At 38.6% G+C, this 26,824-nt stretch overlaps 1 protein-coding gene across 1 annotated transcript in view; it reads left to right on the forward strand.

The window, feature by feature from the left end:
* The window catches only part of LOC104037904 (V-type proton ATPase subunit S1), a 54,972-nt gene extending 28,473 nt beyond the window's left edge, over positions 1-26,499 (forward strand). The window contains exons 7-10 of the mRNA XM_075723155.1: positions 14,025-14,266; positions 14,865-14,918; positions 21,351-21,588; positions 26,278-26,499. Coding sequence (XP_075579270.1) covers positions 14,025-14,266; positions 14,865-14,918; positions 21,351-21,588; positions 26,278-26,487 — 744 coding nt within the window. The 3' untranslated portion in view covers positions 26,488-26,499. The remainder of the gene's footprint in view (positions 1-14,024; positions 14,267-14,864; positions 14,919-21,350; positions 21,589-26,277) is intronic.
* Positions 26,500-26,824: the final 325 nt, after the last annotated feature.

The raw sequence follows: 26,824 nt of genomic DNA on the forward strand, positions 1-26,824 counted from the left end.
GTAAAATAGATGGAATGTGTAACTTTAAACAAGCATATTGATATGGCATGTTGGTAGGCATGCTAAAAACTTTCTGGAAGGAAAATGCAGAGGTAAAAAATTTGTTAGAGTGACAAAATAGACCTATACAGGACTGCTGTTGTATCTTAAAGGAAGTTTGGATTCAAGGAGACAAAGATAAGTATTCTGTGGATTCTAGAGTCCTATTCTAGGAACAGAGTCTTTGAAGACTGAGGCTGAACATAGCATCCAAGAGATATGACTTTAACCTAAAGATTGAAATGATCCATGTATCTGTGATTTGGTGAATTGCTTAGTAAGCTCCACTGATTATGTTGACTGACCCTATTTGTAGATGGCATGAAAACTGTTTAAACACAACATATTAAAATCTCAAACTATATGTCAAAAAACATTTTTGAAAGACTGCTTCTTTCTGCTCACCCTCCTCCCCACATGGAAACATCCCAAAGTGCATCATAATTAAACAACAGAGTGAAAGAGGTGAGGCTATTAAAGGTAATAAAGCCATGTTTCAAAAGGCAAAGACCTGTATGCATAGAGAAAATTAAAAGGAATATGAATTCTTCCAATTTCTGTGCAAAATCATATGGCAGACAAAAAGATTCAGAGGAATAACATGCAAAAGACATAAAAACTATTAATAAAAGGAATTCTTTCAGAGAGCATTGGATCTAATAAAAAAGAGGAACTCAGAAAAATGAATGACAACACAAATCCAAAAGAGTCTGCGTGTTGATCATCTCTGTGGTGGAACGTAGAGAAGTTCTCACTTCAAGGACTTTTCCAGTAATCATCGAGCCTCAAAATCTTTTGCTGTTACTGAGGTGATAGTAGAAGAGATTTCAGAATAAATCAATAAAATGAATAGTACCATATCACCAAGGTCAGATAATTTTCACCTAAGTTTTAACTAAAACAGATAAGAAACTGCCAGACTATCAACTTTCATGATTGCTAATGTACAGCTTATAAATCATAATTTATATAATATATATGTATATATAAAAATGATAAATTAGTTTGGCCTTAACTCCAGAGGAGCAGGAAGTGGCAAGTGTGACATGAGGTTTGAAAAGAGGCTCCATATCTCTGGAGAAACACAACCAGGAAACCTATCTTCTGTACTGACAAAATTGGTTGAAACTAAAGTAGTAAATATGTGGTTATATCAAGAAAATACAACATGGATTTGTGGTTCTTTGAGTGGCATAAGATACATAAGTAAGAGTGATCTGGTTGCTACAGTAAAAAAGGTAAAAAAATGAAAATATTTTTGGGCAGAAATAAAAAAAATAAAGGTAGGAAACAAAAGATAAAAATAAAGGATCGGTGCTTACAGTGGAGAGTAATTACCAGTGGAATTCCCTGGGGACTGATGTTGATACCTCTGCTGTTCAACAGAGTTGTCATTAGTATGGAAAGGGGGCTAAAATCTGAAGGTGCCAAAGTTTGCTGATGTACTTACAAGCTGGAGAAACCACTCACAGCACTGACTTACTGGGTGATAAAATGACAGATGAAATCCAGTATGAAAGAAAGTAATATACATAAGGAAAACTTTAAATATGCATATTATACTGTGGTGAGTGGTTGCGGTTTCTCAGAAGAGAGATTATGGTGGAACTGTAGGTAGATCTCTTGGAACATCCCAGCAGTCAGCAGTGGGATGAATAGTGAGCAGAGTGTTACCAATCCTTTGGAAAGGAGGAGGGCAAGGCAGCATGTGTCAATTAGTTAACGAAGCCCTTGGTGAATGCAAGTCAGCCAGTGGAATAGTGTGTGTGATTCTGGCCACCCCATCTCCAAAGGGATACAGTAGAGCTATGAGATTAAAATATTTTAGCTAGGAAAAATGACCATTCAAGAGGGAAATAGTAAATAAAAACACCAATAACATGGATGGACTAAACAGGAAATAATTACTCATTGTCTCTGGCCAGTATTCATGATTATCACCACTCACAGACCATAACACAGGAATTCAGAAGCACAAAATTCCTTTAAAGAAACAAACTATTTTGGGGTGACAAAAGTACATGGATATCAATGATTTGAACTAATGGAAGATAGGAAGGAAGTATGGAAGTAAGATCCTATTACATGTGTTCATTTGAATGCAATCTTCAGCTCTGAAGGTTTCTAACCCAAAGATTACAGAAATCAAGGAGGGTATCCTGGGACAAGTATTGTTTGTATTTACCCTTTTCCTATTTTTAGCTGCCAGTTACTATCAGTAGCACTGGCAGTGAGCTAGGTGGACCTTTGGTCTCACACAGTTTAGCTGGTCTTGTATCTTGGCAGTGGAAGGTTGGGATATTGACATAGCATTTCTCTGGGACAGGAATGTGAAACGTGATATGTAACTTATTTAACTAAAGGCCATGAGCCAGAGGAGGCAGCCAACAGACTAAACAAAGCTCCACTAAAGGAAGCTCACAGACTTCCCTCATGCTCACCTGTCAGGTTGTTGTAGAACTGCCATTTTTGTAAATGAAGATAATTGCCACATCAAAAAGAAAATGTCTGCTGCACATAAAGCATTATTCTGCTGGCAACCAGGAAATTCATAACAAAAAGTGACTGTGTCAGCTGGAAATTGGGTAGGTAGCACTCCAAACTTAGTGCAGTTTTCTCTGCTTTCAGTGTAGTGAAACAGGTTGGATTCTCAAGATCCCTGTAGTTAAGGATCTGCAAGTTACCTCCGGGAACTCTGAATCCTTTCCGCCTTCATTGCTAGTGGTGAGCAAAGAGACTTGTATCTTCAGCACCTTCTCCATACACCAAAGCCCATAGGCATGATCTTTTCCAGAGGCAGACATGCATTCCTATTTTGGGGCAGCAAAGGCTTAGAAACTGTAAATGATCCTGTCCACCCGGAGGATCACAGCATATGTGTCTCCTCCCAACACATCCCTAGGGCTGAAGAGCCAGGAGCTCGGTGCTGTGTGGCTAGGTAGCTCCTGCAAGTGGTCACAGCAGCCTTGCCCTAAACATCTACCTGCAGTACTTCTCGTCTTCCTTCCCTTCGTAAGAAATTAAATGAATAAAGATGGTAAAAGAACCAGCTGATGCAACCACAGGGATGCCCCATGCACTCGCAAAAGAACTTACATCCTGCATCATTTGATTTCTAGTGCAGCCTCCATTGTCTGTGCTAAAGGAATAGCTGTTAGAGGAACAAAGACACACTTTACCAACACATCACATAAAAATTTGCCAATAATCCATAAAATGCAGATCCCTGATCCTGGGAAGTTTTAGTGCATCCAATCTATAACACAGTTAAGACTAGTTAGAAGAAACCCAGATTATTTCATTTTAGTTTCAACTGGCATATCACATTCTATCTTCCTTTTTATTCACTCTATGTAGTGCCACAAAATGTTTCAATATTAGAAATTCGATGTTTTGTGGTAGGAAGACATTTTATTGCACAGTTCTAGATCTGCCATGTTTGTGCATGTAGTGGTTGTGTTTTTCTCTGCTTTCTAACTCTTACCCTGCCTGCGATCCCCTGAAGCATTAGACTCTGTTTAAAGCCATCAGCTAATGATTTTCTGCCATTTGAAACAGAAAAGAGGGGCTGGCATTATTCATACATAGCCATTGTGCATATGCAACCATTAAACCCATAAATATAGCATACGTGCCTCTAAAATTAGGATAGAGGATGATAAATTTTTGTGTAATTTTCCAGCATATTTATGACTCTAACAGAGAAATATATCCTTGTTTTAGTGATGGATAGTTCTATTGAAATGTTCTCTCTAAAAGTTACCTTTATTAAATCCTACAGGCTTTTCCATAAAAATCCGTTAACCTGGAATTGCATGCAAGCTTCTATTCACAAAGATTGTACATTAGAGTTTTAGCAGAGAAAGCTAAGAACTAGGCCAGGGTGTTAATAAAATGTTGACAGGCTGTTACGGGAGTGTTTGTGTATTGAAATACAGATCTTTCTTTCTGAGGGCCATATTACCCCACCCCTTGTAGCTAACAACTTTAAATTTAATCAGATTTCAGTCAATTTAGAAAGTTGTCAGACTTTTTAGAAAGTTTTCAAATTAGAAAATTAACTGCTTACAGAAACTTGTGGTGCTAATATCTTTTGAGGAAATAGCCCTGTACAGTCAAATCCCTGTGCAGTCACCTGTGTTTGCACCAGCCAAACTACAGCAGACCCAGAAACAGTGGTGGGAGGGCTCTGGGACTCACCAGTCGACCCCCAGACTGTTAGGCTGGTGAGGTACTAGGGTGCTGTAAGAGAAGAAGAAAATTTGCCCAGCATGAGGTTGACAAGGCTTTGTTTCTTCTGGGATCCATCCTACTATCATAGCATTGTATTGATCCACGTAAGCTTACCAGCTGACTCCAACCTAGCATAGAAATCTCTATTATCGGGCTGTTGTATGACATATGGCCTTAGTGTCACTGGTAGGTACACCCCCAATAACAAAAGGCAAGAAAACTACCCTTTTCCTGCCAAAATGCTACAAGCCTCTTCTAAATTTGTTAATGGAAACATTGCTGTAAAAGCCATACATAAAGTGGTGCCTGATATCAAATTTGATATTACATGGCATATTTTGTTCTTGTACTGTCCTTGCCATTTTACTAAAACCTCAATGTTTACAATTTTATTGAATCATTGCAGCTGTTCTTCTATGATGGGATTTCTGGTTTAGCCCAAATGATTGAGTGACTTCACAGATAGATATTTAATGAATCATAAAAAGTATCATTCTACATTTTAGTACACTACAGTATGGAAGTTAAACCCCAAGTATTCTAACAGCTAGATATCTCTGCCTCTGGGGCTTTCAGCCGAATCACTTTCAAAATCCTGGAACAGAATAAGGAGGGTTTCTTGCCTTACATTTAGCAGAACCATTGCAAGGTGAATGTTAGATCCCCCATTACTTTCTTGCTGTTGAAAACTCCTTCCTCCTCCCCAGGACACTTATGACCCTAATGATATTCCTTGCTACTGCTCCACCATTTTTCACAGGACCTGAACTGCCAACAGAAGCAACTGATTGTGGTTGAACCAAATCCCCAACCAGGGTTGCTGTTACCTGGCAAGGGAGACCTGGCTAACGGGTAGGAGCAGCAATAGGCATGAGGTTGCTAAAGCAATCCCACAGGAGTGCTGGAAGGAAGTTGGTCTTTGTTTTCCAATACCCTCACCTTATAAAGTTCAGTTTTTCAAAGTTTACTGTCAAAGCATTGTGACAAGGGTCAGTTACAACCAGCCACAGAGGTGGCAGTCACACCTAACTGCTGGCAAAGGTTGCATGCTTTGGTCTCATTTTGGTGTTGTTGATGGGCTAGAAACTGGTAGGAGATGAAGGAAACTATGAAATTGAGATTGATCACATTGGCTGAGGTGTGTAACTGGAAGGGTTAACTAGGCTTTGGTGGAAATACATCTATTTTGCGACAAACTTGGAAGGGGAAAAAAGGTTTATAGAGAAAAAAAAGCATGGTAAACTTCAAAAGCGCATGGATGTTATTTCTAAGATTAGCTTTGTCTAGACATTCTGATGTGGTTTTCATTTATATATATACCTTTTAGCTTACATACACTACTGTCAGAAAAATTAAGTGGATACTGAGTGCAAGAAAGCAGAGTAGAAGGTAAGCACCTTTTTATTGGTTTTCTGTGAAAAAAACACTTGTTTTAACTTCCTTGTCAAAGAGATCAAGTTTGCTAGAACTATTGGCCTTTGCCTTTTGATTCAGCAAAACTGTAAGACAGAGCCAGACTCCCCTCACCAGTTCCTGCAGTGCAAGTTCTGACTTTCTCTGTTTTCTCTAAATGAGTTGTCACACACAGATGGAGATGCTGAAAGCAAAGAATGGTGTTGTCACATTGAACACAGTATCTTTACAGGAAGAATCTGACCATCTGAAAAACATACTGGTATTTAGACTGTCATTACAGACAGACCTGAGGAATAGTAAGCATGATGTGTAACTTTTTAAAGTTAAAAATTAATTTCCTTGAAGTATCAATAAAAAATTTGAGTGTAATATGTAATGCCATTGTCCTGCTAACTGACTCATCTCTGCACCATATTGAGTTGCACAGAGTAGTCACATTCTCTGCCAATGACAGTCAAGAGATCTCTTATACAGCCCAGTGCTGCAAAAGGGCAGGCCTGTGAAGAAACACATCTAGCCATAAACATGCAAGCTGACACTGCAGATTGTGTTTACTCAGGCCACTGGACTGAGAAGCATAATAAATATTGCAGTTTTATTGTCCCTTGTAACAAAAGATCTCCAAGCGCTTGGTCATGACTTGGGAACTCTCCGCAAGTCATAACAGTACTATCAATTATAAAAGAGAACATTATCTTTTACAGTGAGATCATTATCTCTTACAGTGAGACTTGTATTTTGACTTTAACATTCCTATCCTAGCCTCGCTTTTGTGAAGAACCCTGAGAGATGCAGAACACCAGGCAGGACCTGAGTGTCACAGTCCCCAAGCCATTTGGCTTGCTGGTAGAAGTATGCATGGTTGGACAGGGGAGCCATCAGCTGATAATGTGAGCCAGTAAGCTTGGTCATATATCCTGCAGGGCACTAAAATGATAGTAAACGCTGTTAATAAAGGATTGCCATTGATGTAATATGTACTTAATTTCTGTGCATTCTTTCCCCCCTGCTTTATCAGAGTATTAATAAAGAAGGGAAAAAGAGGTGAAGGATTCCTCTGGGCAAAATGTCATGCTATTGACATTTATTCTGATGTCTCAGTTATGCTTACAGTTGCTTTACAAACATGTGAAATAACATGGAATTCACTTCAGCGTGATAGCAAGAGGTGGCCTAATGATTCCCTACCAGCTGCTGAAGTGGAAGTGAAAAGGAGAAAGTATAGTATTAAGAAGGAGACCATCTTCTGGAAGTTTAATTTCCATTTTCTGTGAGGAGTCCATTCTAGTTTCAGCAATGCAAACTTAATCCTGTTTTGAAAACTTTTTTATTTGTGTGTGCTTTTAAGTATGACCACTTTTAAGATCCTTCTCTCGGTCCTCTTGTAAATGCCCTCAGATCTGCCTTCTCCATCTGGATCTACCTGTAGATCCATGCAGTCAGCAGGGAAGAGAATGAGATTTCTGAGAAATTCTCCATTCTGAGTATATTTCCACTCTAATCTTTCTGTATGTGCCTATGTGTGAATGCACATATGTATGTGAGCGATACAAGTATCCAAGTCCATACTTATGCCAAGTATTGTCATAGTTCAATTATGCATGGATTTTGAATTAGATGATCCTTATTTTAAAGCATGTTTCTCTCTTTGCTTATAACTTGGAACAAATTTTCTATTTTGTGTTTCACTGAAGAGAAGTGTGTTACATACCTCCTTGCTTTTTCTGTGTAGAATGGTGATTCTGGTCAGTTTAAAGTTTCTACTTAGGAAAAAAATTCAATAATGTTGACAGGAAATATGTCAGAGTAAAAAATGTAAGGGCTTGGTTCTCACAATCCAAAGAGTTTACTGTGGCTTATACATACATACAAAAATTTATTTTTCTAAACGAGGTTTCTAAATTTTCCTGAATCTACTCAATGAACATTTTTACCTGCTTTGTTTCCCCTGAAAGCTGTATTGTAGCTTTACCTCATGCTGTTTGCATTAAAGAGAATTAATGTGGAAGGAAAGAACAATTTCAGAAATTGAATTCTGGTTCTGATAACACCTGCAAATACAACTACTTGGCATTTCTGCAGTCTGTAGATATGTAAGTTTTACTGTATTATATGCAAGTTATAAAATTTCAGGTGATTTCGTATGAAAAGAAATTTCAAATTTGAAAAACTACCTTGAAGCTGTGATAACATACCACCTTGAATGGGATAGGTAAATGAGTAAGAAAGGTGTAGTCAAATGAGCTTCTGGTAATTCCTGATAAGCTAAGCATCTCCACTGGAAATGTTTGGGGGATTCTGAGTATAACCAGGTCACCCTACAAACATTCCTGGTGGAAAATGCAGTTTAAACATCCTCTGTGTTCAGTTGCAACGGAATAGAGATTTTGCCTCTGTCAGTTTTAAAGAATGAAAGTCAAAATTAGTTGCAGGTAGGTAAGATCCTTTGCAACAAAACACAAAAGACTGTAGCTGCTGCATCAAAGCTTGCATTTGAATTTGAATTTACTCAAAATTTTGTGCTGCTCTGAACCAGTGGGTTTTTTCAGTACTATGCCTAATTTCATATCTTTGTAGGTAATGGACAGACAGTTTCTCCTGGTTCACATTTTGTACTGATAAGTTAATTCAAACAATAAGACTTGGAAAAAGTAGTAGGTAAAATCTGTGTAGTTCACTTAGTAGGCAGGAGAATACATACAAACAAGATCGGGCTTCTATATCTTTTGAAAACTAGGAATCTAGGCTTCGACCATTGTGATGAACAAGCCTTCCTCATCCTGCATCCTACCAAGGTCATGCTGAGGTCTAGATCTGTAGGTGATTTAGGACTGAATCACACAGAATCACAGAATAATTGAGGTTGGAAGTGACCTCTGGAGTTCATCTAGTCCAACCTCCCTGCTCAAGCAGGGCCACCTAGAGCCAGTTGCCCAGTATCACATCTAGTTGGATTTTGAACATCTCTGAGGATGGAGACTCCACAACTGCTTTGGGCAACCTGAGCCAGTGTGTGGTCACCCTCACAGTAGAAAAAGTGTTTCTTGGTGTTCAGACGGAATCTCATGTGTTTCAGTTTGTGCCCATTGTCTCTGGTCCTGTCTCTGGGCATGACTGAGGAGAGTCTGGCTCCATCTTCTTCACAATCTCCCTTCTGGTAATTATACACATTCATGATCCCTCTTGAGCCTTCTCTTCTCCAGGCTAAACAGTCCCAGCTCTCTCAGCCTTTCCACATAGGAGAGATGCTCCAGACCCTTAGTCATCCTTGTGGCCCTTTGTTGGACTCTTTCAAGGATGTCCATGTCTCTCTTGTACTAAGGAGCCCAGCACTGGGCACAGCACTCCAGGTGATGAGCAGAGGGGAAGGATCACCTCCCTCGACCTGCTGGCAACGCTCCTCCTAACACAGCCCAGGATACCATTTGCCTTCTTGGAGGCAAGGGCACATTGCTGGCTCATGTTCAACTTGGTGTCCACCAGGACCCCCCGGGTCCTTTTCCACCAAGCTGCATTCCAGTTGGGTGGTCCCCAGTGTGTACTGGTGCCTGGGGCATTTTCTCCCCAAGGGCAGGGCTTTGCACTTCCCCTTGTTGAACTTCATGAGGTCCCTGTCAGCCCATTTCTTCAGCATGTGGAGGCCCCTCTGGATGGCAGCATGACTGCCTGATGTATCAGAGGATGAATCCAGGACGAATCCAGTCTCCTCAATAAAACAGAGGGAGCCTGCTTAAGGTTTCTATGGAAAGCAAGATTCACCAAATCTAGGGCCAAAATTGAAATTATATTTTAAGATAGCCTAGAGTGGAAGAAAAAAACAAAACCCACAGAACATTAGAAATCATAAAAACGTAAACAGTTCAAACTCTCAAAAATAGAGATGATCGGTAACTCTTTGCTTAATGTTCTAGATTTTGACAGCTCAAAGCACTGTTATGCTACAGTCTTGCACTGACAGATGAAATAATTGTAATCAAATACATTCTTTCTGCTTGCTATACATGTGATTTTATAAACGTGACACTGCAAAGAACATCTTTGTGGTTATACCAAATTCTAATGCTTGCCTTTCCAATTTTTGACCTTTAGCAGTGAGATACAAACAGCCATTGCCTCTGTCACAGATTTGCATTACAGTGTCTTTCAGAAAAACTGATGTATTAGCAGCAGTGGTGCTGATTCTGTCTTTAGTGAGGCCATGATGCTACATCAGTTAGGATATACATGGAGGAAAACTGACCTGTTTGTGTGGGAAGGAAACTGAAATGGTAATTTCAGAAAAAAGATTTGAAATGTGCTGATACTTGGCTGGAATGTGAATGCTGAGTGGTTTCTGATGTGCTGCAGCCAAACCCCAGCAAGCAGCACGATCTGCCATTCTGCTGGGAGCAGCACCCCTGCACTCAGCACGCGGCAGCCTCCTAGTGTCATTTTTTAAAGGATATCTTGTGAAAAAAGATTGTAAATATCGCTGTTAAAGTGAATTGAGAAGAGGCAAGCGTACAGTCAGCTTGGTATCCTGTCAAAAGAATTACTGATGGTACATTATGGGTAGATGCAGTTCAAGCTACCAAACCCAAAATCTATTTCAGATAGCCGGTATTTGTCTTTGGGGTGCTATGGGAGCAGTTGCAGTGCCTGCCCTCCCCTACTCAGACATTACACCTTATGATTCAGGACTTCATAAGTGACTCAAAAGGATTCCTTGGCCTCTCCTTTCACAATGTATTTTGAGCTTTTGTCTACACTTGCGTGCCCTAATTATTTTCAGGCTCTTTTCTGAATTTGTGAAGTTTAATACTATTAAGCAATATCTGGTTCTTATACTGCACTTTTTTTTTTAATAGAAGCTAAATTTTTTATGTAGTTTTTGTGATTCCAGCAACTGGTTTAATCATGTTATGACTGAATTTGGAAAAACTACTATTTGCCATCTAACTAGGGTATACATGGAGAACGCACTGTAGTGCACAGTACAGTATAGAGGCAGGGACTATGCTAAGATACAACCTAAAAAGAGAAAGGGAGTGGACCCTTCTTCCTCCTTGCCTCCTTCCTTGAAAGTACAGAAAGACTTTCCCCTTCCCCTAGCTCTTACAATAAGAGCAACAACTCCACAGAGAGGATGTGATCATAGATCTATACTGTTAGAAATTAAAAGGAGCAACAAGCACCGCCAGGACAGTTTTCTTATTCTTGATGTGCACACCTAAACATAGCAATAAGAAAGTCAAGAAGTATAAGACTGAAAAAGAAGGCATAACCATCTGTTGAACTGATATCCAAAAATCCCACGTTGAAACTAGTGTGAAATGTAGCCTGTTTCTATGGTTCATTACCATTCATCATTTCAGCCAATGAAAATTTTATTTTCCCAGTATTTTGTATTTTTCTCCTATGTGTCTGCAACCATTCGATTTATATTTGTTTGTAATCTCAAATATATAAAATGGTCCCAAATCTTTTTTCTTGTCTCTAGCTGCTTTATTTTGGAACAGCCAACAAAACTCCAGCAACAACAACAAAACAAATTAATAATTTTGGATGTAAGGTCTGTTTGCTTTGAAAAAGATCAGTATGTTGGTGCATCAAAATGTTGCCAGATCAGCTGCCTTTCTCCTTTCCAGAAGAGATGATTCTGAATTAGGAGGCTTGCAAAACAGATCAAAGGGAAGAAATTTGTCCAGGCTACTTCTATTGCAGGTTTAGTTAGTAATTACAGTGTTCAGTTCTGGTCCAGGACAATGTAAATGGCACCCTTTCTTTTCTGTATCTTATTTAATTAGGTCTTGTGATTGTTCACTGCATATCTGCGATCAAAAATGTTATTGATAAATCCAGAGGAGCAAGACAGTGACTCACACAACCCATGGTTCAGATTAGGTAAAGGTGAAGGGGGAACTAAACAACAGAATAAAATATGGTTTCATGATTGACAACACTGCCACTATGGGTTGTTCCTAAATAATGTAATTTGATTTACAAGAATTCAATGTAAATATAATCCATTTCTCAAGGAAGTATCTTGTCATTTATACTTTAGCATGAAATATATGGCATGAGGAGAATGATTTAGTGCAGTAAGCTCATGTTTGTGCAGCAACAAAAGAATAAGAAAATGTGCCTGAAACAGAGAGGCAGGGAGGTACTGGGGGAGCTCTCAGCTTCCCACTGCAGGTCAGCTGGAAGGAGTGACTGCTGTCTTCAGGCCTCCAGTCAGTCCCAGCTTGGGGGTGTTTCAGAGATCCTCCTTCCAGCATCAAGACTAATTTTTCTTGAATCTCTGTGAGGTAATGCTTTCTGATTTCAAATGTGCTAAATTACCTCACCCACAGGTAACTTACAGAAATGCATCTTCAGGCTGAAAGGATGAATATACAGGCTGGTAATTGTTTTGGGGGACATTTCTCCAGAGAACTGATACTTTCAGGCTCCTATTTGCTGTAGTCATCCTGCCTGCCTACAGCCGCACAAGTGAGGACTCACTGGGCTGCACAGTCCATGACTGCCTGTATTTTCAGCCACAAATATGACCAAAACAAAGCCCACTTTTAGAAATGTGTTTGGCAAGCTGTATTGCTTCCCTTCTTCAGCACGGGTACATTTGTACAACTGGTTTAATCATGGGAAAGTAGTGGATTTCTTAGTCCCTGACATCCCTTCTTTACAGGCAAATTGGTTCGTGTACTTTTTCAGAGACGAAAGGGACTCTTTATATGAGAGCCTCACTGCAAAGTACTGGCAGCAGAGCAATAGAAATAAAGCTGTAGTCTCATGATTATATTCTAATAGCTTTCTTTTTATTTTAAGATACTTAAACCTAATCCCCCAAGTTAGCCCGATCACCGTCTCCAATATAGCCTTGTTTTCAGCTATTAGCAGGTGGTTTTTAAAGCCCTCTTTAGATGATATGCGGGGCCCACATAGTGAAGTCAATTGTTAGACAGGATATAATTTAGACTTCAGCTCTTCTTCTCAGTTTGAAATAAAATGATTACATTTCAGGAGAGCCTAAGGGAAGATTAAAAGTTTTATATCAAAAGTTGAATATTTTCTTTTGTTGTACACTCTTCTTTTAAAGAAAATGGTATTCATTTAAAATAATGCATGTTCTGATGTATTTGAAAAGGCACTACTCTGAATTAAAAAGAAATTCATAAAGTATGCATGTATGGGAGAGGAAGATTGCAATCTTCATTTGAGCATTTAGTCAAAGGTTTTTAACTCAGCCCATTCTGCTTTGTTCGTAGAATGAAGTATCTGCAGAGACACGTTGTAAATAACAGATGGCCCATAGCGTTTAGAGAGCAGCGGTTAAGGTGACAAAATCTTCTGGGGCTCCTATCTACAGGCAGGTTATAAAGTGATATTATAGCCTCTGTTCCAGACTGGAAAATGGTCCTTGCCTGTCTTTAAACCTGTTAAAAGTGGTTCCAGGCAATCACTCCACATAATTATAGTTCTGGTAACCCCTGTGATGCCTCTCATTTCTTGTATCCCAAAGTTATCCAAGGGCAGAGGCCACTTGTAGAATACAAAGTTGTAAAGCTGACATGGGTCTTAAAAATAGATGGAATAGCCCAGATATGAATAGAGGAAGAAGTGAAAAGTAAGATATGAACAACAGGATTAAGTTATTGTCTGATAAGGTCAGCTAGCTTTTACCATTGATATCAATGGGGATGTTTTCCCAAGGATGCCCTGGGGACATTTGTAAAAAAGCATTACCTATTAAAGGGAATTCCTGGAAACCTCCTAAAAGCAATGTATATATGCAGTGAAGTCTCTTGTAGGAGTTCACCACATCAGCCAAATGAGCATAGATCTTCTTTTTCCAGAAGCCATCAGATGAGTCTAAATATAACACTGCTGTAGTTAAGTAGCCTGCTTTCATGGCTGTTAAAATGAAGAGTGCAAAACCTGTTATTGTTACTAAGGGGGATGGTCACTGAACTGGCAAGTCAAAGTTTTCTTGTGATTTTATCACAGAAAAAAAGTTAATTTCTTTCAGTATATTCATGTGTTAAAAAAAAAAAAAAGTTCTTTTACCTGTTAGCACTAATGTATATTACTATCTTAAGGCAGCATTAACAATATGGTTTTAAGTTCATTTGCCTAATATCAGTGGTGCTGGTTTTTACATGTGGACACCTGACCTAGGTTAACACCACCTCATTAGCCTCCATACTGCCAATTAAATAGACAGACAATAATAAATTTTGAGGTTGACTGAGGATTTAAGGATGGGTGCTCACGGTGCAGAATGGTGAAGGTCCGTGTTCAATTGCTATTATCCCTTACAAAGAAGATGAATTGTTAATGTGCTGTTATTCCAGATTTCTAGAAGAACTGATGTGGTGGGGGAATTAAGACGACAATTAATGGCCACTGAGGAAGAAGACAGTTTATCATATCCTCCTCTGAATGTGACCACTGGAAATGATGTATGCATCCTCTTTTATGCGAGCAACTTCAGCCTTAAAGCCAACAGTTCAGTTTTTATAGATTTGACAAATGCAACATTTGTAACACAGAATGTGGATATTTCTTCCTCTGAGTGCTCAGACATCAACACGACGTGAGTAGCACAAGAAATTTCATATCATAATATATGTGATTCTGAAAACTAATCAGAAATGGTGCAATGTCAAGTTAGTACTAATTTTATTTTCTTCTTCTAAAGCATCCAAAATAAAAAATACTAAATTGGATATTCTTAGAAGATTGAGCCAAGACCACAAAAATTGTTCAGAAGCATGCTCTTATTTTCACAATGTTTTTCCTCTTACTTTCCTTACTTCCTTGTTTGTTTATATTTGGTCCAAACAGGTTTCCCTGTGCTCAATCTCACAATCACAAAAGTCTCCACTGGCAGTAATGAGATCATCATTTCATTGTAAAATTCCCTTGAAGGGGAGTATTGCCAGTTATTAAGTAGTAATTCAGCTGGAAGTACATTAATGAAACATGATCTCTGTTTTCCTTTAGTTTGAAGCACCTGCTCTTGGGTAAAAAAACCTCTAGAAATATTTTGTCATATTTTTCTGTGTACTGAACCTTTGCTATATGACTTTTGTAATTGCCTATTGATTTAGAATATTCCCTCCGATTGAAATGTCACAATGATCTAATTAAAGCTGACTACTCTAACATTAAAATCTGTTTCTTATTCTTAGACTGTCATTAAAATACACAAAGCCTGTGAATGGAATCAGCAGCCTAGAGATAAGGTAACTTATGATTTATTCTTAAATAGATCTCTGTGATGTACAAAGCCTGTTTGTAAATTAGGAGCAAAAAAAGAGGAGGAGTTAAGTGAAAATGTTTTTGAAATTATGATTTGCTTTCTATTCTGAGGAGTTACTATGCAGGATAACAATAATACAGTCTTTATATAGAGAATATATTAATATGCTCAGGCAAAGTTCTGAAAAAGTGGTGTAGGCAAACAACCATCCTGTACAGTACTGGTATATGCAACATCCTGGTTTGCTAATAGGATCAGACCACGATTCTGTCTCAGGGAAACCTAACTGTGATTTGTGAACAGTTCTAGGGGCTGAAGTCCACTTGCATGGCCAGGGTTGTATTTACTCCTGATGAGGATTACCAGTGTACTCTGTCAGAGCTAGCCTGTGGCTAATGAGAGGTGCAAAACCTCATAATTTTTCTGCTCCATGGGTGGTAGCAAGACCACATTTCTCCTACCATGAGAATAGGGAAGAAAAGTTAGGGAAAGGGAAGACTTGGGATGAAAAGTCAAAAGGAGGACTTGCAGCTGTTGCTCTCACTAGTGGATTCTAGGGATGGGAAAAGCCTCTGCTACGGTTTGAGGGCTGCCATAAAGCTGCTAGTCCACAAACCTCAGTTCTTTCCTCAGCAGCAAGAACAGCAGTTAAAATTATTTTCTTAAGCTCTGGCAAAGATAATGTGACCTGCTTTTTTTCATGTAGGTACCTCAGTTAATTGCTTAAATTTACTTGGGAAGGACTTGGGCCAGGGAACCTGCACTGAATTAAATTTGCGTGTATCAGAAGATGAACTGGATGTTTGCTTGGGCAGCAGAAGGACAAATTACTTTTACCATCTAAAATGCTTCTGACATCTTGAAGAAGGGAAATTGAAATCCAAGGAAACCAAAGAAAGGAAGTTTAAAGTAATAATGTAGGAGACAATCAGAGCTTGAACAACATTTTGGTAGGAGAGTAAAAGAGCCACATGCACCAGGATGATAAGCGCAAATGCATAAATACTATTTTTACACTGAGATAGAAGGACATTCTACATTTAGGTAAAAGGACCCCCAGAAGGATTTGTGTTGAAGAGAGTCAGCGATGTGTTTGGAGTTTTATTTGGAGTGCATAGGGACACTTGCAGTCATCATCAGAGACCACAGTAGGTGGCAAAAAACCAAACACGCTTTGTTATATAACATCTCCCCTCCCCCCCAAGCATCTAGAGTTTTGTGAAGGAAAATAATGTACACATAAGATTGCTGTTAGTGTAGTATTTTTACTTTTTTGACTACTGTAGTTAGCTGTGTATAGGAGCCTTGAGACTTGTCCTTGGAGTCAAGCATTTCTTGGTTTCAATACTGTAAATTATCAAAGGTGCATGCATTTCCCTGAACACCATGGGGAATAAAGGAAACATTTTCCCTGGATCCCATTCCAAAAATACTGTTCTCAAACCAAGACTCTGCCCAAGTTTTGCATTTACTTTTACTCCAAGTCACAAAATACCACTTTCTCTGGTGCTGCCCTGGTGCTTCTCTGTCTACCGTCTGCTGTTCCTGTCTCACTCTCATACAGACAGACCCACGAAAACAGTGCCCTGGATTCTTATTCTGTGTCTTTGCTCATACTAGTGAAGGTCTTAGCTGCTCTCCTGTAATCTCTTTCTGTATGAAGGAATCTGGTTGCTTTCTACATTTGTCCAGAATGTGACCATCCTCAGCATAATACCATGCTTTCTAGTAAAATTACAGTTCCAAGAAAATAATATGAATCATAAAGCACTTGAAAATCCTATGGAGCATGATACTGTGCTGCAAAACTAGCTACCAAGTTGATTGATAGATCTAGAGGGGTTGTTTTCTTTAAAGTAGTCAGCAGGTTTTGCTCAACTATACAACAGCAAATTGCAAACCTTAGGATGCTACTATAGAAACAAAATACTTTGGCAGTTGAAACATTTATCTTAGATTTTGATTGCTGCAGCAGGCATAAGAAGATCAAATGTGATGTTAGTGCATGCATATGGACTTAATGAGGATTATTCAGATTTATGTCTACTCATCTGTTTGTTAAAATCTTATGATTTTATTTAATTATTGGGAGAAAACTTTAATGTGGTCATGAATCTGAGGTGCATTTGAAGACAAGACATTTGAAGCAACTCTGCAGACAGACTGACTGTAAATTAAAGGAGAACATCAGTACAAAAGGTGAATGGTTCATGTTTTCTCTCTTATTCTAGAATATTTTTTTTACATCCTTTGAGCCTGTTGTAGTAAAGGCGGAAATACTCACAAAGTTTCTCTTGACCTGTGCTGCTACTCGAATGCATTATAACTAAATACCAAAATGCATAAACAGCCCTTGAAGCTGGGATAAGAAACTCAGGCTCCACAATAGGTGAGGACTTGAGAGTAGGTGAAGTCCTGACTGCTGTCATGCCCAGCGAGTAATTGAAGTAGCATAGGCTGGCTGTGTTTTGCAGGAGAATTTGATTTATTCCATTGGGCTAGATGTGATCCAGGTTTTTAATAGCCCCTCAGGGCATTTAGACACAAAAATGCCTAAATTGATTATTTTTTATGTGTGACACAGGTGCTTAGCAATAAAAAAAAGAATAGAGGAAGAAGGTGGGGCTGGCTTCCAGGGTAGTCATTGCTTGGGCATTACTGTGCATTGGCCTGCTTGTGGGAGGTTGAGAGCAATTTGCTTCTATATTGCTTATTTTACCCTCTTTTCCTCACTTATTAAGCTGTCTTTACCTTGATCCACAACTTTCCTCATTTTTTCTCTTACTATTCTCCCCCCCCTGTCCTGTTAGGGACGGGGAGTGAGCAAGCAGCTACATGGGCACTTGGCTGCTGGCTGGCATCAACCCACAACATCTCAGAAGCCTTTATAAAGAAAACTTTCTGCTAAAGACACACCTGGTTATTTGTGCTGTTTTCTGTTGGATTATCTCTTGATTTAAGAGACAATTGTGTCCTTCTAGGCCTCTATTAGCTACCATAATACAATATTGCATGGCATATAATGCAAATAATAAGATATACTCAGCAGAACCAGAACAATCCATTGATCTTTTCATGATTCAGGAACACTTTATTCACCTTGTTTACCTCAGCATGTCTATTGTCAAGAGCTTCTAAAACCCACAGAGATACATTACAACCTCTGTTTTCCCCTTCTGGTTCACTTTGATTACATTTCTTGTTCAAGATAACTCCTTGGTAAGATTACAGTCTGCCTCAATAAACAGGATACAAGCAGGGCAAAGAGGTGGGAATGAGCAGAGCTCAGAGCCATGATGACATTTTTTCTCCCCTGTAAAGGCCATTTACTTAGGTGTAGGAGAGCATCCCTTGAAGATAGAAAGCGACACCAGAGAGGATCACATTCAAATAGCTCAACTTAGTCATCAATAAAAGAGGCTCTAACTTCAGCAGTATGAGCTGGATTTAGAGCCTACTCTTACCACCACTAGTCCACCACCTCGTGCTGAGCAGCTAGTCATATCCCACCACCTACTAGCAGCTGCAATAGCTGCTTCATCCTATGCAAACAGCTGCCATCTCTCTCTCCCTCTCTCTAGCAAGAGCAGCAGTCCCAGTCATCCTCCTGCACTTGCCACCGAGAGGTGCGCTGTTAGGGAGTGGTTGTAGAGTGTTTCTGGTTGTGCTAGTTTTAGAAAAATGAACTACTGCTGCAGCAGGGGTAGGAGCAGTGGGCAGCAGGTTTTGCTGGAAGAAGCATCGTCTCGGCTCAAGGTTCAAGGACCTGTCTGTCATCTTCTCTGGGAAAAGGTCTCAAAGTGGATGGAAGAGCAGAGTATTAGTATTTTTCCCACTTACGTTGCTAAGTACTTGACTGTTGTTGCTCATAGCATGTATAGAAAAGAGTTGACCCAAGAACCATGTTTTAAAGTCTTTTGCCTAACAGTTGTGTTTCTCTTTGAATCTTTGAAACAGTACTAATTCCAGACAGCTTCTTTTTCAGAAATATCTGTCCTTGTAATGAATAGCCACGTGAGATGGTGATCTGTAACAGGTGGTGGCATTTAGAGTTCATATGGTTATCTGGCACAAAAGGAGTCTGGCCTATGACCAGGAATTGTTTGTGCCACAATACATAAAGTACATAACGTCTGTGTGAAAGTTTGCTTCCTGTATTGGCTCTAGTGTTTAATACAAACATTGCATTTCCTATAAAAGCCAAGGTACTTTCAGTTCTGCACATAAAATCTTTGTTATCTCTCCTCCCCTTGTCATTCAATTGCTATATTGTGCTCATTCTATTTACTATCTACTCATCTGAGAAAATATTAAACTAAATAATTATATTGATTTTTGTTGTTTGAATATCTGTTTTGTATTTTAATTAATTATAGTTGTATCGGTTATCAGTTAAGTGTGTGCTTGTTGGAGGCTATTCATTATCCATTTTTTCAGAAAAATGCTAAGGAAAAGCCTGTATTATTAAGTTAGCCATGCTCTACTAGTTCACTAACTAGAATCTTAATTCTCGTAGATCTGCAAGTAACATAAAATCTTAGTCTTTGGTGCAACATCAAGAGACAGTGTTCTCTTGGAGGTCACTTTAGACTGTACTCTACAGTACTGCAGAGCACACCCAGTACCTGTGGTTGGCACAACCATTTAAGTAAACTTCTCTGTGCTTATAACTGGCCTTCATCTAGTGCCTGTAGCATTGATACTGAGACACCTCTGGAAATTCTGTTCAGATTGTGCTGTATATCAGGAAAAGATTCCTTTCTTCTAGTAATCAATATCTAGGTTAATACATGTTTTAATTTTGTAACTTTATCACTAAAACAATAGAATATTTTCCATAAATACTTGTGAATGTGTACTAGATTAAGTTCAAATACTTTTGCTTTTTCACTGATGCTTGCAGCTGAACATTGTATGGAAAGAACTGTTTAGGCTCAAAATATAAGGAATGGAATAAAACAGAACATCCTTTTCTCACCTGAATGATACTTTGAGTTTTAGGATTCCTTCTGAGCATTTTGAAACTCTTGAGGATTATGAAGTTATAGGAATCAAAAGCCACAGATTATTTAAAAAAAAAAAAAAAAGAAAAGGCTCAATTACTGCAGTAACCTAACCTGTGAAATTTTGTGTGTTACTCTGAAGGACCACTGTTTGTGTTTAGACTCTATGTTGTGTGGATGACATGCTACTGAAAGCAGCTGATTTGAACAAACAAGCAAGATTCTGCAACAGAGATTATCTCTCTATATACATATACCCTATAGAACATAAAATATTCTATATTGTGCCACATTTGTAGATGACTGCTTATTTTTCAAACCTGTCATAATTGCATCTAGGTATTACCCTAATTCTAAAATCTACATACAGTGTTACCCATTGTGGATAGGCAGAATATTTCATTTTTTAGCAAGTCTCACTTATTGCTAAAAAGATTCTTCTTCTATATTCTTTGTGGTTATCAATAAGCAAAAAAAAAAAACCTTCAGCAAACTATATAGAGCAATACATACATAGACCAAGTAGGGTTAAAGTATTAAACAACATACAATAAGGAGAAAAGTTTATAATTTCCATATGAGATAACTTGAATACCTAAAAGTAACTGGCTAAAAAGTGGTAAAGACTAGGACATAATCCTCATCGGTGAAGGATCAGGCTGTACTTCCGGTTGTTCTCAACTATTTCTGTTTCAGAACATTTGGGAAGTGTTCAGACTGCAGTGGTAGTAACATATATATAAATCCCATGATTATAAACTACAGGAAACCGCTGCAATATTGCACATACACAGACCTTTGCAAAATGAGAAAATAGTTATTTGTGCCTAACCCACTACAAATTGCGAAACTAGGGCTGACGACCCCTCCCCACCCTCCAGTGGGAGAAAACTCTGTCTTCTACTCCAAATTCAGACATTTGCAAAGGAAATTGTCATTTAGGCATCTGAGCCAAGGAAGAATTGCAGTGATAAATCAGAATGGTTATCATGCCTGTACCTATCATAAAAGTAATTTTCAAAAAAACCCATAAAATGTTTATTGAGAGCTACTGCAGGCCTACTGACAGTCTCTCAGGTTCTGCTCCACTGATTATAAACTGTTGGTAACTGATGAGCTACTGCACTGGCAGAGGCCCTTGAAGAATGCAATCGCATTTGCTCCTTGCCTGCCACAGCTATGGAAAGCTGTGCTTGTGAGATGAAACTCTAAGAAGTAGTAAAAACATGTTCACAAAGTCTCTTCGCTTATGAACAATCCTAATGACATGGGAGGCCAAGCTAAGATACCAACTGTGATGTTTGCAGCTAGCAATAGTGAACCTTTATCTGCCACCAGTACTTAATCAAATGAGTATTAACTTTTTCCTTCTGTCATTTTGACTTTTTTTTTCCCCTCTGTTGTCTTTCTAGGTTTTTAATGACCAACACGTTCTATGGAGGCTCGGCTAGAAATTGGTCCACTTTAGATTCAGTTGAGATTGTACAAGATGGAGAAAAGTTTGCTAAATTTAATGTTTCTGTCATCTCTGCTCCTGCAGAGTATTCATTTCATTGTCAGCTGGTGGGAACAAGCAATCTCTATCCTGCAAGGCTGATTCCATCCAACAATGAGGCAAAAAACTGGGATGTTTTCATTTCCAGGTTGCAAGTGAGTACACATTGCCTTTTCAGAGATAATTCCAAGAACTATTACTTGCTATTGTAGGTGCTGAACGACACACATTCATAATGCCCTTACTTTCATTTCAGCCTGAGGGAAAATGTAAAAGAAAAGCTGTTCCCCCTAGGTGAGCTATTCAATAAAGGGGTAAAAAAGACGGCAGTTGCTGAACAATAGGAACATGAAAGCACAGCTTTGAAAAAAAAAAAAAAAACAAACTATGAAGTTGTCCATAGAAAAGAAAAAAGAATAAACCCAAATGCGCTTAATAAGGCAAATCCCCATGCCTGTTTAATGAATTGGGCTGCTATTGGAAACATGGGCCTCTTAGGTGGGTGGCTTTATGCTGCTTACTTTGTTTTTATTTTATTTCTTTGCACTTTGTTTACCTAGGAAAGTACAGCTTAGTGTGGTTACTGTTTTCAGTGACATAGACTGTCTGTAGTCCTACAGACAGAAACAAAGCCCAGTGCAATTAGATTTAATGGAAGGTTTGCCATGGACTTCAATCGGGAGCAATACTAGGCCCAGAAGGGAAGCAGTTAGCTTTTTTTTTTTTTTTTTTTTGAATGAGGCATAGATTTCCCGTGTATTTAGTGCAGTAGTACAGACTACATATGTGAGGTGTAGAGGATTGCATCTTTATTGTTTTGAGCAATAATTTATTCACTATTGGTCTTGACTTAGGAGAAGCGCATCAATATTTATATCTTAAAACCATACTGCACTAAGGGATCTCTTTGTTTAAAGAGATCATGGAAATGATAGGAATATTTGCAAACTGGACTCTGTTTGTCAAAGATGAGCTAACCCCATGATAACCGGATACAAATGCTGATATAATTGTATTTATGATTTCGATAACAAACCAAATCTCAATAATCTGAGTCCAGATTTGACATCTCTGCTTAAACAATGGACATCTCAAAGGAAGAGCATTGATGCTGAGGTTTATTTTCCACGAACTCCAGGATCAAGTCCCAGAGTTTTTTGAGAAGCAATGTAGTAATACACACCAATGTTGTGAAGGTTCCTCCTGATGGTATTTTTTATGGAAAGGCCTCAAAATATCTGAGTCCACATGACTGCACTTTGCCTAGTCACTCTTTGAAGTAAGACTTTGGCATCACTAGGCTATGAAAATACAACGTGTCCACTTACGACATATTTTTTCCTTGACTTTCTGTATACATTGATACTGCTGCCTTCTCAAAGCTTAGAGAGAGGCCTTGCTCCATCTTTAGTAGGCATCCTTTCACTGGGGTCTTGATCAAGAGTAGAAGCAGCAGGGTTCCCACCTTCCTTACTGATTTGGAGCAGCAGCTGCTTCCACTGTTCAGACAACAGAACTTCCAGTTCCTCTTGGGAAAGGCCTTTTTCTCTGATCAAGTCCTAAGCATGGAACACAACCTGAAAAGTCCTGTTCTGATCCGTTCTGTTGTGTGAGAAAACAAAAAGTCACCATTCTGGGCTCTTTTCTAAGTTCGAGCTGAACTAGATCATACCTTTCCAGGTATCTTCCACTGATATGTAGTGAAATCTGATTGATCTCAATATCAGTCTTTGTTCTAGAATGAGGTTTAGAAACCCTCAAGCTTTGTTGCACAGTGAAAAAGGCACGTGGGATGTGCTTAGTGGTTGCAGCCAGCACAAAATCCTGTTGCTGAAGCTGAGGAACATGATTTTCATGTCAAAGTTATGAAATGAATTAGAAACCAGGATCCAATGCCAATCTAGCTTGTACAATTGCACTTTGCAGTGTTGGCTCCTGAAAACAGTATCGCTGTATTAGAGGGACACGGCATGTGCACAGTGAAGACTTCCATAGCTTGTTCCAAGGCAAGGCTGAACTGATGTGGCCTTTTACTTTAGTTCTGGAGCTAGCTCAGTGACTGCCACCTAAAGAACTCTGTGAGATGGTGTGCCCATAGCCTAGGATGTCACCACTCATAGCTCTACACAGTACCAAAACTGCTCTGGTTTTGGTGGGCTTTTTGTTGGTTTCATTGTTGTTGCTACAGTAATGGTTGTTCTATGATGGTGTTTTTTAATCTTTTGAGGATCTCAGAACTGTCTATGAAGCTAAAGAGGAGGCTGCCACCAAAAGCACGGCTTTTCTTTAGTATGTGTCACAGTGCTTTAGAAGCCCCTTTGTTCCTAAGAAAAACTGCCAAAAACTTTAAAATCAGGAATATTAGGATTCTTTATGGCTAAAATATTTCTAAGTTCAAAAATTAGATGTTCAGTGTACACTTAAGAGCCATGAAAATAACAGTTTTTACTTGAAGGCTTTGTCAAAGGTCAAATGATGAGAAAACTCCATTCAAAAAATATTTTAAAAACTAACAGTAAATGCAGACTAGTATAACCAAGACAAATGACACTGGTCCAAACACTAAAATTAAGACTTCCGCAATACAGAAGCTTGTATCCAAAAGGCTTTTACATTGATAAAAATTAGAGAACCATATGTAAGTATTTTTAACTTTTCTATAGGTAGAAATGCTGCTAGGAGTCACATTTTTATCTCCCACCTGGGATCTAACACCCCCACAGAAATGATAAAGCTTCAGAAAAACAATAAAAGAACCCTGCATGTACTTCATCTCCCGCCTAAAAGTAGACGTAGCATTTTAAGAACGTACAATTAAAGCTTTCACCTCGAAGGTTCAATGAGCATAATCCTGCTTCAAAAAAAACCCCAATAGGATTGACATAATAAAATTCAGTATTTCTTGCTCTAAATCAGAAGTGGTAAAGCCTTTCCAAACCAAATATACCTGTTAAGTGCTTCAGAGGATTCTTGTAAATGTGGTAACAAGTGTGTATTGTTTTCCAGAATTTCAATCAATTTTTTGAGCATAAGTGTCATAAATCACCTGCTTTCTGTTTTTATTGTAAATAAGTCTTTCAGACTACATTTCATGACTCCTATTCACATTCTCATCTGTTGTCAAAGCAGTGGCTTAACAAGTGAAGGCTTTGGTAATCACCTGTATTCTGTAAAACTGTGCAAACAGTTATCCAACTCAAAAGCTTGTTTTTGCTAATCCTGCTTTAATCAGAGGTCTGACTGCCTATAGTGAAATCAGGCAGTATTTGCAAGTTAGCTACCATGATCTGACTTGGAAAGAGTCTTCTAAGAGGCCCAGAAAGGCTTGAATTGCTAAAATTGTCTTCACCTCCACAGTACTTAAATAGCCCTTAGTTCTGCATATGATAATAGTTTTATTAATCAGCATTCTGGAAGGTATAGACATTGGTCTTAACACACACATGGGGTACACATTAACTTTAGGTGCCTGAGCCATGAATGAACTCAAACCCAGAGTGCTTACTGGTGTAGCGTGGTATGCAAGTCACAGACTAATTTCTTCAATATTTGTACCAACACCTTTCCTAGGAAGTACAAACTCTTTTATTACCACAAAGCTTTCCATTTAGTTTATCATAAAGCATAGAATAATCACGGAGTGGGAACACAGAAAAGCAGAAATCCATGGTCTTCTGCTTCCTTGCTTATTGCCTGGTGAGGGAAGTGATTTAAATAAAACAATCCTTTTTTTATTTTATTCTATAATATTTTATAGGAAATAGTCAGTTTTAAGGTCTTGTTTCTTTACTGGTGGATTTATGATGTTTGGTGCTTTCCTTACACACCCATTTCAAATAATCTGTAAATATATAAGAATCCCAGTCTTCACTTTTCTTTATAAAATTATTTAAGAAAGACTCAAAACCACAGATCAAATTAATTCTTTCCTTCCTTCATTTTCTTCCACCAGTTAGATTCCCTTCCTTCTGAGGGAATCAGTGCTTATGTCCTTACGTGCGTGTGTAGAGGGGGGATTGTACTCCCTTTCTTCATAGTTTTCTAACCCTTTGACTGGTTTTAACAAAATTTTTAGAAGGATGGTGGTCTCAAAGGCATTCGGTTTGTTGATACTTTTTGCAAAATTGGTGGCAAGGCAGAGGATAGATCCCCAGATTAGTTGATTTTTCTGAGGAAAATAATATGGCAGTTCAGTCAGTGGCAGTCCTCAAGAATCCGGTTGAAGGAGAGACTACAGATTTTTCTAACTGCTGGAAAAGCTTATATGGGTTTCATAGTTACAAGCCCTCTCTCCTGTTTTGAGTCTCTGATGTCTAAGGAGGCGGGAAGAAAGGTTTCACAACTGTTTTCTCCTTGAACTTTCACTAAAACTCAGCCAAAAAGGTCATCATCATTAGATGCATTTTAAAGTAGGTTCAGGAGTTCTGCTTGTCAATGAGTTATTAGCTAAAAATTTCAGGGTATTTCAACAAATCTTATGATGTGGGGGACCTTAACTCCCATGCTTTGGGGTGCTTTGAGTTTCCTGATTCTGTAGTGGTCATTGAGCAATACTGATCAGACGTCCCATTTGGGACTTTACTTCTAAAAGTAACACAAATTTCTGAAGTGGGAAACACAACCTACCTCTTTCCAGACAAATGACTTCTGCATCTTTTATTTCCTGTGTGGAAAGGAGGCCTGGAAAATTGTTATGCAAAGGATTTGGTTCTCACTCTTTTTTAATGGGCAGTGTGAGTGATAATTAACATGCAGTTTTTGTAATTCCCATATAGATATCCTGAAAGTAGGTCCTATGCTCCACATTTAATTGCACTCATCTACCTACCTTTCTTTATTCTCAGATTCAAGGCTTCAACATTGAAAACAACCAGTTTTCCTATGCAAGTGACTGTACAGGCTTCTTCATTCCTGAAATCTGGATGGGCTTGGTGACATCTATACTTTTACTGTGGATCCTGGCCTATGGAATCCATATGATCATGCAGCTCACAACAAACAGCAGATTTGATGATCCCAAAGGTCCAGCTCTGTCAGTTCCTCAGACAGAATAGCCATGGATTGAGTTAATGCTGCTATGGATTTTCCTGGTCGATATTCATGATTTTCGTAACCTTTCTACTTCATAACATGTGTAACCTAAAAAGATATAATAGCAGAATGGGATAATTAAACTACATATAAAAAGAATCCTTATGTTTGGCAACAATAATAATTCTACTTGTTATTACTGTCATTGATAGCTATCTGTGCTATGGTTCTGAAGTGGGGCTGTAGAGGTTATTACTTTATCTGGCTATTAGCATAACCAGTACAAACTGCCTTCAGATTAACTATTATCGACAAAGAAAGGATATCACAACAGAGATAAATGGGAAGGGTTTATAAATA

The sequence above is a fragment of the Pelecanus crispus genome, chromosome 1 (genome assembly GCF_030463565.1).
Source record: "Pelecanus crispus isolate bPelCri1 chromosome 1, bPelCri1.pri, whole genome shotgun sequence".
NCBI classification, from domain to species: domain Eukaryota; kingdom Metazoa; phylum Chordata; class Aves; order Pelecaniformes; family Pelecanidae; genus Pelecanus; species Pelecanus crispus.